The 17,119-nt window shown below is 41.2% G+C and overlaps 1 protein-coding gene across 1 annotated transcript in view; it reads right to left on the bottom strand.

Moving 5' to 3' along the window:
• The window catches only part of CD96 (CD96 molecule), a 98,092-nt gene that overhangs the window by 13,581 nt on the left and 67,392 nt on the right, over window positions 1–17,119 (bottom strand). The window contains 2 exon segments of the mRNA XM_014539502.1: window positions 3,236–3,307; window positions 4,302–4,370. Coding sequence (XP_014394988.1) covers window positions 3,236–3,307; window positions 4,302–4,370 — 141 coding nt within the window.

Raw genomic sequence — 17,119 nt, 5'->3', positions numbered from 1 at the left:
AGCGGCCCGGGGGGGGGGGGGGGCCCCCCCCCCCCCAGTGTACAAATTTTTGTGCACCGGGCCTCTAGTATACATTATATAATTATAGCATAAGTTTAAGTTTGAGTTCAGCTTTTTGTTGTATCATTGTCCAACAAACTCTTTTGCTCACTGCTACACAATTCCTCTCTCCCATATAATCAACAAGTATGCTTTAATTTATCTGTTCAACAATATTTATTGAGAACTAACTATATGGCAGGCATTATCTTAGGCACTGGGGACACAGGTAAACAAACAAAAAATCTCATGGAATTTACTTGCATTATAGTATTGAGAATAAGAGATGACAAATTAGTGAGGTAGAGTTTCAGCATAGTTTATTACTAACAACTCTTTTTTATTAACACCATATAGGATAAATGTTATTTTATTAAGTATAGGCTTTCATCCCCAGTTTAACTAATATTTATTCTCAATTTATTACTGATTGGTAAATATTTCCAGCTCCTAGCCTTGTCTACATAATAAGACATACTGTTAGTACACTATGGCTATGGTTTCAATGGGCTTCATAATATTTCATTGACTTATTATCTTATCCTATTCCACATTCTCTTATTATTGGACAAATTCTTCCTAAATACCCCATCATTCTCATTCATACACACACATTTTTTATTTTTTTTAGATAAATGACATTATATATCTACCTCATCTCACCCCTGTTATGCCCATTCAAAAACAAACACTGTAGTGTATGTTGTGTCTATTATTCATTTACTTAGATAGTTTTAAAGTTTTTTTTATCATATAGCTAAACCATATGGTGTCTGGTTGTACTTGTTTTTAAATTTATTTAAAAATATTATTCCATATATTGTCACCTGGCATTTACTTTTTTGATTCAACACAATGTTATGAAGATTCATTCATGTTGTTGTATGTGACTGTCATTTACTCATTTTTCATTACTCTATGATATTTTATTATATGACTATGCTACAATTTATTTATCTAGTCTCCTGGCTATGATCATTTAGATTATTCATAATTTTTGCTATTATGAATAGGGTACATATTTCCTGGATATATAAGCTAGTGTTTTGTTGTGTGTGTGTTGGAATATTTATCCAGGAAATCAATTGCTGGATTGCAGTGTATGAAAATACTCATTTTTAAAACATAATGCTAAAGTGATGGTAACAATTTATACTCTCACTAGCAATATATAAAAATGTACATTGCTCTCCAGTCCGTATAACATGCAGTAATTACAGACTTCTTAACTGTTGCTAATTGATTAGGTATAAAATGGTTATCTAATTATAGCCTTCATTTGCATTTCCTGATTAATAGAGAAGCTGAGAATCATTTTTTCTAGCCACTGTTTCATGATTTGTGATATACCTGTTTGTTCATTGTCTATTGCTTTGTGCTTTTTTCTTATTGATTTGTAGGCATTCTTTATTACCTGTGACATAACATTTTGATCCATTGTGAATTATATAGTCTTAGTTCTTTTTCAATTACATGTGTGACAAATATCTTCTCTCATATTATAGCTTTCTTTTTTTTACCTTTCTTAAGGTGTCTTTTGATAAAAGATTATTTTTCTTAATTTATTTGGTTCTATTCTTTCTATTTTGTTTATGGTGAGTGCTTTTTCTCTCTTCTTTAAGCCCTTCCCTGCCTCAAAGCTTGGAGAAAATTCGCCTTTATTTGATTATGTTTTAGTGCTTTGCTTTTGACATAAAGAACTTAAAGTATACGGAGTTTATTTTGTAGAAGTACATTTTAATGCCTTTTTCCCTTATAAATAATAAATGTTTCTAGGTCATTTGCTGAGCAGTCTCTTTTCTTCCCAGTACTCTACTATGTTGCCTTTGACACACATCTAAGTTCCACTTCTTTGTGGCTCTTTGTGTGCTCTCTCTTCTGATAATGCCTTTTCAGTCTTGTATTTATTTAGGCAGTGAGTTTACAAGTGTCTCTTGTAGTCGACCCTTGAACAACACTGGGGTTAGGGGCCCTGACCCCTTTGTAGCTAAAAATCCGCATATAATTTTAACTCCTCCAAGACAATTGCTAATAGCCTAATGTTGACCAGAAGCCTTACTCATAACATAGTTGATTAATACATATTGTGTGAAACTGTACTCTTAACATAAACTAAGCTAGAGAAAAGAACATGCTATTACAAAGATCAAGAGGAAGAGAATACATTTACAGTACTATATATATTCATTGGGAAAAAATTCACATATAAGTAGATCTGTGCAATTCTAACCCATGTGTTCGAGGGTCAACTTATATCATTAACATATTTATTAAAATAAATATGACATTAAATTATAGAGGGCTATACACAGACTAATGTTGATAGTGTCTCATGAATTAAAAATTATGATTAATTCAAGTCTGTGAACCTGATGTCCATAAAAGTGATGAAAGAAAGCAATACATAACACTATACGAAGCAATATTATATGTTAGTCTTTTATTTATTTCCTAAGGACAAGTTCCAAGCAGGGAGATGACTGAGTCAGTGGGTAGAAAAGATTTTGAGAAGTCTTAAAGGTACAACTTAATGCATGCCAAAAGGAACATGGCCATTTACTGTTCATGGCAAAGAGCCTAGCAGATAAAGTCATAGCTCTGCCCCTTTGGCATCCAAGGTTTCATTTCTGCCACATCCCTTGCTATGCTGTCACAATAGTGATCTTTGTCAATTCCTGCTACGCAGCGGCTGCAGACACTGCAGCTGCTAGGTGGCCAGATTAAAAGTAAAAAATCATTTCTGTGCCTCACCTGGGCTCCCTCTTTCATTTTTATTAGTGATAGTATGGATTCTGCTAGGATGCTTTTTCTATAGATATACTAAAAGCTTGCACTTCTACCTCCATTACTTATATCTTTACTCAGATGTCACCTTAAATTTAAGGTATTGAAAAGCTTTACTCTATTTAAAATAGGAACTCACTCTGACCCTTTATTCTCACTGTCTCCCTTTGCTGCTTTATATTTTCTATCTCACTCATCATCATTTGTCTGTCTTTCTTCAACCAGGATTTGGAACTTAGATCTGTCTATTCACAGATGTCGGCCCAGCTCCAACATTAATGCTTCAAATATGGTAGATGCCTTATAATTATTTGCTAATATTATGAACAAACCACATAGGAGTCATTCAATATGTGTGTTGGAAGAATGAATGGGGCCCAGAGGACTAAAAGGGACTCATGGTTATACTTACAGTTTTTGATGTCTTTCCCACTGGAGGTCCAGGAGTAGTTGAAGCCTTGGGTAGTCACACTGGAATTGCTTGCTGTAAGACAAAATTTCCAGAATCCAAGCTTTTTATAAAGATGTAATTTAACTTTGCTGTGATGTGCTGAATTTTTAATCTATGTGACTTTGGGGAAATCTGAAAATTGAAATATGCTTCCCTATGCAGTAACACTAGCTGGCATATTGAGGGAAAGTTCTGCAGCTTGTGTTTAATGCCAACTAGTCATAATTTACTTCTTTTCCTGTTCTTGTAACCAACTCAGATGACTAGGAGTGCTGTCGAGACTATTTAAATATTATCTTAAAATCGCATGACAAATAAAAGGTATCTATAATAATAAAAGTGTAATATGCTAATTAGACTGGACAGCCGAATGATCTTCTGGACGTCATTCCAGAGGGGTGATCAGGCAGGCAGGAAGAGGGGGTTAGGGGTGATCAGGCAGGCAGGAAGAGGGGGTTAGGGGTGATCAGGCAGGCAGGAAGAGGGGGTTAGGGGTGATCAGGCAGGCAGGAAGAGGTGGTTAGGGGTGATCAGGCAGGCAGGCAGAGTGGTTAGGGGCAATCAGGCAGGCAGGTGAGTAGTTAGGGGTGGCCAGGCAGGCAAGCAGAGTGATTAGGGGCAATCAGGCAGGCAGGCAGGCGAGTGGTTAGGGGTGATCAGGCAGGCAGGCAGAGTGGTTAGGGGCAATCAGGTAGGCAGGCAGGCAAGTGGTTAGGATCCAGCGGTCCCAGATTTCAAGAGGGTACAGGCCGGGCTGAGGGGACCCCCCCATGCACAAATTTTGTGCACTGGACCTCTAGTAGTATAATAATAATCACTAACCCTTATTTTTAAAATGATAGCGATTGTCATATCAATATATAGTGACCAGGTTACAAATTACAACAAGCAACTCAAACGCAAAATATCACCATCAAATGAGGAAATACAGCCTTTTGTCCAAACCTCCACATTATCATGTCTGTAGTAACACTTGTGAGCCTGTTGTCTCTTTTGAATCAATTTTGGAAAGCCTTGCTATACTCACTTTGAGGTGTGTTGTTTGGAGTCAGGGTGCTCACATCTACAGGGGCCATTGAAGACGTAGCTAGATATCCTAGTTCAAAAACAAATTTTCCAAATTGTCATAGATATTCACATTCACATGTTTAACTCTGCCACTATGATGAACAAGGGTGGCATGCAGAGCATGGGATATTACAGCTGGAAAGAATCTCAGTGAATACAGGGTATTCACTTCATTTTATAAATGATGAAATTGAGTCCAAAAGGTACATGCTTATGATTACATACTGAATATTCAACATCATTTATTTGATACTAACCCAGTGTCCTAACGCCAAGTGCATTACATTCATACTTTCAAAATATATTGTTACAGTATCGACTGTCTGACAGACTCTATTCTACATGGAAATAAAAATAAAGACAAGGCTCTCACCCTCATGGAACTTATAGTGAATCTTCACAACTGTGTATAATGTTTTAACATAGTAAATAGGGTTTTGTATTTACATTAATTCCTATCATTCAGAGTCACCTCTATCTTTTATAATCCATCATTTCCCATTCTCCTTCCCTCTCTCTTCCCCCTAAAATGAAATACTAGTTCATATTCATTTGAATATATCTCTTCAGATGAAGCAAATTAGATTAAAGAAGAAAAATACCTAACCACACTCATTGAAAACATGTTTCTTGGAAAGACAAATTTTCAATATATTTTATTTATGTGCATTTTCCCTCTGTTCCAAAACATTATTTAGGTGGCTTACATAAATATGCAATGCAAGAAGATAAAAGAAGTGGAAAGGAAAAATAAGAGTAAGGAAAATATAGTTAGGAAAGGTATGTTGAGTCCCATTGAAACCTGAGTAGAGATAGTATAAAAATGCACTTCTTGATGTCATATACTTTTGGTTGCTGTGTGCCCCCCATTTGGTCAGAACTTTCTAGTAACAATGCTAAGAAATAAAGTATATGTTATGCCATCAATGAACATCATAAGGTCAGTCAATTTTTAAGAAAAACACAGCTATTCCCTTTTTGGTAATTAAAAATAAATTTCTCCCAGTCTTGATACAAAGAATATTGTATAATGTTTTCACTCTTCTCAAAAAAGATCCTTACATTCTGACAGCCAGCATGCTCATGACCCCACTACCTTTAGAGGCAGTGAGTGGCACCCCAGCTTCCCAGGTACCTCAATTCTGGGAAAGGGTATGCCTCAGATAGAAAGCATGGGTAATCAAATCTCTGAAGAATATATGTAGGATAAATAAATAAATTGGCATTGTGGTTTATGCATCTATAAGGATTTCAGCTATAGACATGATCAACCACAATTGTTTTGCAATGCAGCCTACCAATGAACATCAAAGAATGCTAAACCCCAGATGTGTTAGAAACTGCCTCAGATCATGCCGTATGAGCAACTAAAATTGGCAGCCAGCCTGAGAATAGGCAGAAAAAAATGTTTTGAAGACCAGATAAGAATAACTTTATTTCTGCAACAAATACTTGTTGAGTGAATAGACTAGGGGATGAAGTAAAGAGAAAGAGAAACTTGCCTCTGCCCTCATGGAACGCAGTTTAGTGAGAATAAAGGTCAGTGTGGGAGACCACTGGCTGATCACCGAAGCCAGCCCTCTTCCTTCTGGCACAGACACAGTGAGTAGAATTCCTGGTCTCCTGTGTGGTTAAGTGTGGTCTTGTATTGAGTCCGAGCCAATGGACTGTGAGTGATGATTGCCGTTTCAAGGCCTGACCTACAAAGCCTCCCACACATGATCCTCCATGAGCTTTCCTCGGGTGCTATTCAGCTCTTACCGGGCAGGGAGACTTAGAAGGCATAACTTAAAGGAGACAGAGCTGCCGGCAGCCTGGGCTCTTGAATGACTGTGGGACAGAGCACCCAGCCACTGGCTTGACCCTTCATAGGCTATTAATGATAAACGGACTTATACTATATCAAGTATAAATGAACAAAAGAAAAGTTTGGAATTTGTTGTTACTGCAGTTTGCTTCCCTTCCCTTGCAAACAGTAAAATCTCAATTGCAGCTCAAGGTGATAGCGCTATCTGCCGTGGAGAAAATGCGGTGTACCATGGGATTCCGACGAGGGAAACATAACAACAGAAGTGGGAGCTCAGGAAGGCTTTCTGGAAGTAGTGACGTTGCAACTAGCCTGCAGGATGACAGATATTCATTAAGAAAAGCTGAGAGTTAGGGGAAGAAAGAGGAGAAGCAAGGAGAAAAATACTCCATGCAGTGTGAACAGAAAAGGTAGGAGAGGACTGAAGCCAGTTGAATATGTTGAAGATACTTTGTGCACAGTAAAGAGGTGCAGATGGAGCCCTGGCAGGTGTGGCTCAGTTGGTTGAGGGTTTTCCAGTTTAATTCCCTGTTGGGGCACATACCTAGGTTGTGGGTTTTGACCCCCAGTCAGGGTGAGTGCAAGAGGCAATCAATCAATATTTCTCTCTCACATCAATGTGATGTTTCTCTCTCTCTCTCTCTCTCTCTCTCTCTCTCTCTCTCTCTCTCTTTCCTCTGTAAATAAATAATAATTATTATTATTTTTAAAAAGAGATAAGGATGGAAATTTAAGAAGAAGCTATATTCCAAAGGCTCATGGAAGAATTGACATTCAACTGGAATGTACAAGATGCTCTAACCTTAAGGGTAAGTCAGTGGTAGCCTGAACTATACAGTGAAGGCTCAGCAGAGCATGGTTAATGATTGGACATAGGAAGTAAAGAAGAGAGAGAAGTCAAAATAAGTCCAAGATTTCTGTCTTGGGCAGCTTTTTGGCTCACACTAATATTAACTGAGGAAATAAACAGAGAAGAAGCAGTTTGGGAAGTGGCCAGAGACACGAAGACAAATTAAATTTTGGACACATTTATTTTGAGTGCATATGAGACATTTAATTCCAGCAGAAGTCTGACCATGTGAGTTTGAATCTTAACTGTGAAACTGAGATGCAAATAGTATTTGTGAGACACCAGCCTGTAGACAATAATTGAAATAGCTGTGAGTACCAGGGAGAGAGGGTCCAGGGAGGAAAATGGGTTTAATAAGGAACAATGAATACTCCTTTCGTATAATGGACTGGCAGAAGAAAAGAAGATTGAAAAGGAGGGTCCAGAGAGGCAGGAAGAGAGTATGTGGTGAGAGAGAAGCCAAGGTGACTGAGGTGTCCAGAAGCCGGGCAAGTCAGTACAATTTAGCAAGTATTTGTTAGCGAACACCGTGTGCCAGTTGCTGGGTCAGTGATGTCCAACACTGCCAAGAAGACAGTTTCCATATAGCTCCCAACTGCTAGAAAGCCACTGCATCAGGCCCATCAACCTGTATACAGAGTCTAGGAGCCAGATTTGCAAAGCACTTGAAGGCTTGCAAAAGCATTGCAAATTATGTATTAAAAGCTTGAATTCCAGAGCAAGACTCTCTGGGTTGAGTCCTGGCTTAGTTCTAAGTTAGATGTATGATCTTGGGAAAGTCTATTGATTTTTTTTTCCTCTCCTCCTCCAATTCCTCACTTGTAAAATAATACTTCTCCAGTAGGGTGATCACAAAGGTTGAGAGTCATTCCTATCAAGTTCTTAGAAAAGTGCCTCACATGAGGTTAAGTGTTGAAATGTAATATTAGAAGCTACAAACTAGGGCATCCACAGTTTAGTTCAGGTGTTGAAAATACAAGCATGTACTACCAACAGGAGACTTGAATCTCCTGATGAGTTTTACAATTGCCCATTTCCCTTGTTCTTTCTAGGAGGTCCATTCGAGGTAACTAATCTCTCCTTCCCCAGGCTGACCCGAGTCAAGAACTACATTCCAAAAGACTCCATCATAACTGGGTAATTGGCAGGGGTGAAGAGAGTGGCAGCTTTCAGGGGCATTAGCTCTATGATGGGGAAGTAATTTCTACTGGCAGTTACCTACATCTCCTCTTTCAATTCACTGAGCCATCAGTGGTTCAGATTCTTGTGTAGTAATTGTAACTTCTAGCTCGCTGACTCCCCCACTCATCAAAGAGGAGGGCCCAGCAGAGTCTATATAAAGAGCAGCTATGCTTCTCCTTGGTTATAATTTTATGAACCTATGGATCACAGAGTTAATTTAAATTTTATTTCTGTCACTGAGATGGCTTTATCTTTGTCTGTCTGTAGCAATTTCTTCAGCTACCTATTTTTAAAATTTTGTATTGTTATGTACTTTTTAAGTTATGTCATTTTGGGAGCAAAGGGAAGTAAAAAAATGCATAGAAGAAAGCAATGACTAGCCATAAATAATCATTAGATACTTATTATTATTGAGATATGATGTGCTCCTCCTAATTAATAGAGGAAGAAAGGATGAAAAGGGTAAGGGTAAGGGGAGGGGACAAATAAGACTCTATTCATGTTCTGAACAATTTTCAGAAGGATAATGAAAATGATCTTTACTCTGGGACCTCATTCCTTATGTGAGGCTTTCACTGAGAGTCTACAGTCTCTTATCTCCCCTCCCATGGGCCAGCATCATTCATTCATTCTTCCTCCCTCTCCTCCTCCCTCTCTCTTACCCTGAGAACTGACCTCCATAGAATTCACTGACTTAGTAAGTGAAAACAAAAAGGAATTGTTTTAACAGGGGTGATGAAGTACCAATCCTATATAATAAAAGGTTAATATGCAAATCGACCGAACTGTGGAATGACCAGTCACTATGAAGTGCACTGACCACCAGGGGGCAGACACTCAACTCAGGAGCTGCTCCCTGGTGGTCAGTGCACTCCCACAGGGGGACCACCACTCAGCCAGAAGCCCAGAAGCTAGGCTCATGGCTGGCGAGTGCAGCAGTGGTGGCAGGAGCCTCTCCTGCCTCCACAGAAGTGCTAAGGATGTTCAATTGCCCATCAGTCAGACATCCCTTGAGGGCTCCCAGACTGCAAGAGGGCGTAGGCTGAGCTGAGGACCGCCCCCCACCCCCAGTGCACGAATATCGTGTACTGGACCTCTAGTGGTGATAATAAAGACAAAGAAAAAGAACTAGGAAATCATCAGAGAACATTGCATTTATTTGTAAGCTACACTACTATTACCTAGACAGCTCAGGCTACTAAGCAATTGCCAGCCACCTTTTAAAATACCTCTTACTTAAAAGCAACCGACATTTTCCCTAGGAAGTTCGATTGTCCATACTGAGTGGCACTGAATAGTTCCATATGATTTAATTCTGGCAGAATCATTGTAACCCTGATGAAGTATGATAACTTGACTGGGAATTTCATTTGTATTAAACTGATTGATTAAATGATCTTTTCTTTTCTTTTTATATTTTTTTTATTGATTTCAAAGAGGAAGGGAGAGGGAGAGAGAGAGAGAGACATCCATGATGAGAGAGAATCATTGATTGGCTGCCTCCTGCTCGCCCCCCACTGGGGATTGAGCCCGCAACCCCAGGCATGTGCCCTTGGCCGGAATCGAACCTGGGACCCTTTGGTCTGCAGGTCGACGCTCTATCCACTGAGCCAAACCAGCTAGAGCAAATGATCTTTTCTTGAGGTCAGAAAATAATGTGACAAAAATCCTTGCTTACTGCGGGTTTGCTGTAAAAGAAGGAGAACTTATTCAGCTCCATGTAACGTGTTGTTTGTGTACCATGTGGGAGGAGGAACATATGCATACTACCTTGATCTTCATGTCACTGTATCTCTTGCCTGGCTTAGATATCATTGCTGCTCTATGCTTCCTCTCACAAGCAGGCCTACGGAGTTTGCTGAGGGCTGAATATTGCCAATAAGCTGCTAGGAACAAAAGGGTCAATGACACCCTATCACTATCCTGAGAAAGCCAAAGGTCATTTCAGTCTTACTGGTCTCCAGCTGAATTTTGTTTGGGTCTTGTCCTGAGGCTCTGAACCAGGTTGCACAGGTTATTGAAAGAGTGCTCCCTTTACTATGAGACCTTGTTCATCATATAGAGGGCAGAGCTGACGTCACTTAGAGAACTATCTAGTTTCCTAGATAAATTAAATCCCACTCACTCCCCTTGGCTGTACACAATGATTTAAGGTTAAGGACCGTGGCCTTTTTTTTAAAAATGTTTTTATTGATTTCGGAGAGAGGAAGGGAGAGGGCAAGAGAGATAGAAACATCAATGGTATGAAGAATCATCAATGGGCTGTCTCCTGCACACCCCCTACAGGGGATCAAGCCGCAACCCAGGCATATACTAACTTATGACTCACTGCAAGCATTCTTTCATTTATTCAACCAGCATTTGGGAGACTCTATTTTCCAAGCATTGTGCTTTGCACTAGGTGGGCAATCATTTCCCCTGGAGTTTAAGTTCGTGGAGGATATGGACATCAACCAGAAAATCAATCCAAATATGAGAAGACATGAAAGAGGGAGGGCTGATTCAGAGTTCCAGAAATGCTTCCCTGAAAAAGCAGCAGAAGAATTGGGGCAAGAGAGGGGGGTGGTGGTAGCTTGCAGGCCACAGCAAGTCAAAGGCCCTGAGGGCAATCTCACATGTGTGGTTTAGTAATAGCAATGTGTGTACCTGTCCATTCCTGGTGGGCCTTCACAAATCTTCAAGGAGTGCTTGTTCTGTGTGATATTGTGGGGTATAACATGTCTCCATTCACACCCATGGCCTCAGTAGGACAGTGATCTAACTAGGGTACACTGGTGGTAGCAACACTGCTTATTCCTCAGTTTTTTATTGTTTTTAAATGAAATTCCTTCTTAAAGCCTGACCAGGAACCTCTGTAACTATAAGAGAACATATCTATCTCCTGACATCAACTAGAGAATTTTTAAAAAATTGTATTTTGTATTACTCTTAGCCAAGTCTTTAAAGGGCTCATTGATTAAGATGAAAATTACTGATTACTATCATGGAAGATGGAGAACATAGATAAGATTTTAAAAAGTGCAACTGAAGACGAGTTTCAGAAGCAAAATCTGAAGATATAATAGAAGAAAATAGTGATGAGGTAAAGACTTAAAATTAATATAAATTTGAAATGTTAACCAAAGTAAACACAGTAACATTCTCATATAAACAAGAACTCAAAAAATGCTTTTCTTGAAAAAAGTTACCTAATTAAAAGGTGACATCTGTAATGCTTTTAACAGTAAAGATAAATTTAAAAAAAATCTTTAAAGGACCCACTAAATAAATAAATAAATAAATAAATAAATACTGCAATCAAAATAAAACCTTCAGTGATGGAATGATAATAAAGAGTCTAGCAGTAAATACTGAAATAGGTAAAAATAAATTCATATTGGTCACATATTTAAGTATCAAAGTTAATTTTATCCTTCACAACACAGCAAAGTCTCTTCAACATTTAATAGTTGGTTCTATATTATAACTTAGTACGTATACAAGTAATGTGTCAAACCCAATGGAAGAGAGTTGTTTGCTGGTTGCTTATTTATTCTCCAGTTTGAGTGTTTAGTGTTTTAAATCTTATTAGCAAATCTTATTACATTATAATAAGTTGTTTTCAGGAGAGTGGTTTAGGAGAAAACCCTTTGTACAAAATATCTTGTTTATATTATTTCATAAACTACCATGAAGTTAGGTAAGAGGGCTTAAAACCTTACCATTTCCATTTCTACTCTTAAAAAAATTTCTCACTAAAATTAAACATTACCCCTTAATATTATCATTAGTAATTCAATTAAGTCAAAAGGCATCTCTAGTCAGTTCTGAGTGGAATCGAGAAAACAGAAACATGTTCTATGAGAGCTAATTTTACTTAGGTCCTCATGACATCATGAAGCAGAAACAAATCTCTTAATCCAGACTACAGCCATCTTTCCAGTAACCGCTCCTTTCACTGCTAGAGGAGAGACAGGAAAATACATGGTGGGTTAACTGGGGGAAATCCTACATAATAAAAGCCTAGTATGCAAATTGTCCCCTGGACAGGGAGTTCTGCTGGAGTTCGACCACTTGCTGTGACATGCGCTGACCACCAGGTGGTGGCGCAGAACATGGCAAGCACTGGCAATGCTGCACTGGCAGCGGGTGGCAGTGGAGGTGCTGCAGGCCCCAATGGGCCCCGATGAGAGCAGGACCAGGGCGAGATGATGAAGCAGGTGAGTGGGCGGTGCCAGGCCAAGGCCAGTGCAAGCCACTGGTTGCCAGGCAGGGGCTGATGGCCCCGTTGATACAATCACCCCACCGCCGCCAAGCTCCCAGGCACTGAGGGAGCTGGGCAGGGGCCCAATGCCCTGCCAATCTGATCGCAGGACGACCAGCAGAGGTGGCAGGGGTGGGGCCGCAACCGGGCTCCCTCATCACCTGGGAGCCAGGCATCGGTGGGGCAATCTGTGGGGCGATTTGGCCTCCACAGGTTGTGACCAGCTGGGGCAGCAAGGGGCGGGGCCGCCCCCCTGCTCCCTCAGCACCTGGGAGCCAGGCGGTGGCGGGGCAATCGGTGGGGTGAACAGGCCCTGCAGGTGGTGACTAGCGTCAGTGTTTGGAGTGTTTATGTGTGTGTATGCTGTAAGATAAGGGTGCAATTTCATTCTTTTGCATGTCAATATCCAGTTTTCCAAGAACCATTTATTGAAGAGACTATCATTTCCTGTTGTGTATTCTTGGCACCCATGTTGAAAAGTAGTTGACCAAATATGCTAAGGTTTACTTCTGACCTTTCTATTCATTCTATTCTATTGGTCTATGTGTCTGTTTTTTAAAAATATATTTTTAGAGAGAGAAGAAGGGAGAAATATAGAAACATTGATGAGAGAGCAACATCAATTGGCTGCCTCCTGCACACCCCTCCTGGGGATGGAGCCACAATATGGACATGTGCCCTGAATAGGAATTGAACCAGTGACCTCTTGGTTCATGGGTTGATGCTCAATCACTGAGCCATACTGGCTGGACATCTATGTATCTGTTTTTATGCCAGCACCACACTGTTTTCATTACTATGACTTGGTAGGTTGGTAGTATAGTGAGCAATTAGGAAATGTGATGCCTCCTCAGAGCTCCTGGCCTGTGTGCCCTGGAGGATGGGATAAAGGGGACCAATGCCTGACTCGGGTTGAAAAGGCTATGTTGGGAGCCAGTGCTTGGCTAGCAGTGCTAAATGGGCATAGAGAAGAGAGATATGACCGTGCTGAGGGAAAGGAGCACTTTTCCTAAATAGGAGACCGAGGTACCTATTTCCTCAGACAAAACTGGAGGCCATGCAAAGAATTCCCACCCTGGGAGAATACCTCAGAGGAACAAAGAAGCCCCCAAATGAGCTAGGCTTCCAGAAACTCAAGGGCTGTAGGAGGGGAAGAAGCAGAAAATGGAGGAGAGGTATGACCTGTATCAAAGGGACAGCAGCCACAGGCCAGTCACAGATTTCTGAGAAATATGGAAAATGCCCCATGAGTTCAAGATGACCATTTTTATTCTCCCCATCCAGAAGGCACCTAAATTAGATCACAGACAGTATGACAAAGAAGGTCTTTCCCTACCTACCTCTCCCCTTTTTTCTCTACTTTATGATCCCCAAAAGTGTATTCAAGCCAATAGCTAGGAGTGGAGGAGAGGAAGAAGCCAGGAAATCACAAAGACACCTCCTGCATCTCTCCTCCACCTCGACTGACATAAAGCACACACCCTCCTGTCCCAGGCTTCCACAGCTGACAGACCCAGGCTTGGGAAGGGAGGAGGGAGAGAAGTTCTGGACTGAATTAACCTTTGCAAGTTTTGACATTATATTTGACAAGATTTTTTAATTATTGATAGGGGTCTGGTCTTGTGACTGAAAGGGACCAGACAACATTTATTATGTAAAAATCACCAAAAAAAAAAAAAAAAAAAAAAGCAAAGGAGTTGGCCTGAAATGTCTTTTTGAGGCCAGGAAGAAATTATTCAGTAGAACTCATTTGGTCAGGGAATGATGGGAAAAAAAAGAAAATTAGTTTTTGCTAACCTAGCCAGGCCAGCTTATTTATTAACTAACTGCAAAGGTAAAAGTTATTTATACATTCAGGCCATTACTGCTTGAGTGATCTGATTAGTCAAACCTAATTATCCAGAACTTCACATTATTCCTATGTAAAATCGAACCTGAAAATGTAACTTACTTTCTCAAATAGTAATATTTTCACTTTGCCTTCCACTCCATCAACATATCATCTATTGGCGAGTCACCTAATCGTCTCAACAAATGCTTAATTGTACTCCATCAATTACAACACCTACATCAATTACTTCACCTGCAGCACAAAAAGCCTTTAAATCTATACCACCATTAACTGGAGAATTGCACTTAAAAGAGTATAGAGTGACTAACAACTACATCTAAACACACTTAGGTCAGCCTCATCAACCCCTGATATCAGGATGTGGTGGATATTGACCTTCAGGCCAGCATAAAGCAGATGTATAGCATGAGATTCTAATCTCTGCACAAGACCCTGTCTACACATTGGAGGCAGGGTGTTTAGGGAAACATGTTTCTGAATGACTAATGACAATATGTGTTGCTGGAATACTGGTCTACAAAGGTTTGCAGGACTCTTTAAAATATATATACTAGAGGCCTGGTGCATGAAATTTGTGGACTGGGGGGTGTACCTCAGCCCAGCCTGCACCCTCTCCAATCTGGGACCCCTCAGGGGATGTCCAACTGCCAGTTTAGGCCCAATCCCACATCCCTCTCACAATCCGGGACTGCAGGCTCCCAACCACTCGCCTGCCTGCCTGCCTGATTGCCCCTACCACTTCTGCCTGCCAGCCTGATCAATGCCTAACTGCTCCCCTGCCAGCCTGATTGCCCCTAACTGCCCTCCTCTACAGGCCTGGTCCCCCCCAACTGCCTTCCCATGCTGGCCTGATCGCCCACAACTGTCGTCTTCTGCCAGCCATTTTTTGGTGGCCATCTTGTGACCACATGGGGGTGGCCATCTTTGACCACATGGGGGGGCCATCTTTGAGCATATGGGGTGGCCATCTTGTGTGAGGGCATGATGGTCAATTTGCATATTACCTCTTTATTATATAGGATTAGTGACCTGATGCAAGATTCATGCACATTGAAAGGAAATTAATTAGAAGGTAGCCAATGGGACAGGACTGGGCGAGATGGGACAGACACGCACTGGAGCCAAGGTCCCTGCCTGGCATCTGTGGAGTGAGTGGGGTCCCTCCAGAAGGTGGGGTCCCTCAGCCTGGCCTGTGGGGATCTGGCTGAAACTGGCTCTCTGACATCCCCGAGGGGTCCCGGAGTGTGAGAGGGCACTCTGCAAAGTTGCTGTCGTACAAGGTATGGAACGCAAATGCAAGTGTGCATTAAACCAGATTCTGGGCCAACAGTGCCCCAGCAACAACATAACCCACAGCCGAAGGTGGAATCACGTGGCCCCATGAGGAATCAGGCTCCCTCCTCTCTGGTTTTGGGGTGCGTCACTGGAGAACCGCGGTGCTGCCAAGTGACCACAGCTTGGCAACTCCTGTGTTGAGCATCTGCCCCCTGGTGGTCAGCGTGCATCATAGCAACCAGTGGACACTTTATATATTAGCCTTTTATATCTATAGCATATTAGCCTTTTATATCTTCCAGACTAAGCAGCAGCTGCCACAGTTGCCTCGGGCCAAGGCAAGCCATCGCAGCTGCGAAGATCAAGCCCCTCGAATGAATTTCGTGCATGGGGCCTCTAGTATATAGATATTTATTGATTTCAGAGAAGAAGGGAGAGGGAGAGAGATAGAAACATCAGTGATGAGAGAGAATCATTGATCAGCTGCCTCCTGCATGTCCCACACTGGGGATTGTTCCTGCAATCTGGGCATGTGCCCTGGTCGACGATCAACCACTGAGCAACACTGGCTGGGCTGCATGATTCTCTTGATGGAAGAGGATATAAGGCAGGACAGAGTGCATCATACATCATCTGATACATTTATGGACAATTACAAAATAAACTGAAAAAATAGGTAGTCCATAGCTTTTCCTCAGAGGCATCGTACTCTGAGTGGGGAAAACTAAATAAACAAATATCCAAAATAAGCCAGTCATCCAGAAGGCTACCCTTGACTTACAGTGACAAATCTGGAAAAAAAAAAAGAGAAATTCTTTAACAACCTGTAACATGTGCCCCAGTTGAAATGTGATGAGAAGGGAATAATGACAAGTATTTCTTGGAATTCAAGGGAAAGCATTGAAGTTTTGTATGGAATTTGCACATATCTCTGGGCAATAAGAATGCAATAATGTTGGGAAGAGCAGGGGTAACGAAAAGAGGAGGGTCTTTTTCTTTGATTTATTTCCAACTGAGGAAGTTAACCTCACTCCCAGAAAACACTTGTCCAGAGAAAGGAAAGATTAATAGAGGTACAGCTGTCATGTTGACCTTTTCAAAGCAGCTCTACCAGCTTCAAACCAGAAGGGATTTGTTCAGTGTCTAAAGGTATTTATTGAGCATCCATCATATACTCTCAGAGACCATACGATCAGTCTCTGAAGTCTGACTGTCTGGGTTCCATCCTGGTATTTCTACTTTTGGAATGACTGGGTAATTTAACCTCTGTGCCTCAGTATCTTTATTTGTAAAATACCCTTGGGGGATGTCCACCTGTCTACTTAGGCCCACTCTCCGGGGGATCATGCCTAAGCTTGCAGTCAGACTTCCTTCTGGCAACCAGGGAGCTCTCGGGGGATGTCTGACTAAAGGCTTAGGCCCCCAAGGGATCGGGTCTAAACCGTTAGTTGGACATTCTTAGTGCTGCCACGGAGGTGGGAGAGGCTCCTGCCACCACCACTGCGCTGGCCAGCCATGAGCCAGCTTCTGGCTGAGTGGCACTCCCCATATGGAAGTGCACTGACCAC

The sequence above is a fragment of the Myotis brandtii genome, unplaced genomic scaffold (genome assembly GCF_000412655.1).
Source record: "Myotis brandtii unplaced genomic scaffold, ASM41265v1 scaffold2195, whole genome shotgun sequence".
Classification (NCBI taxonomy): Eukaryota; Metazoa; Chordata; class Mammalia; order Chiroptera; family Vespertilionidae; genus Myotis; species Myotis brandtii.
The sequence above is the reverse complement of the archived record's forward strand: the minus strand, read 5'-3'. Positions and strand labels throughout refer to the sequence as shown.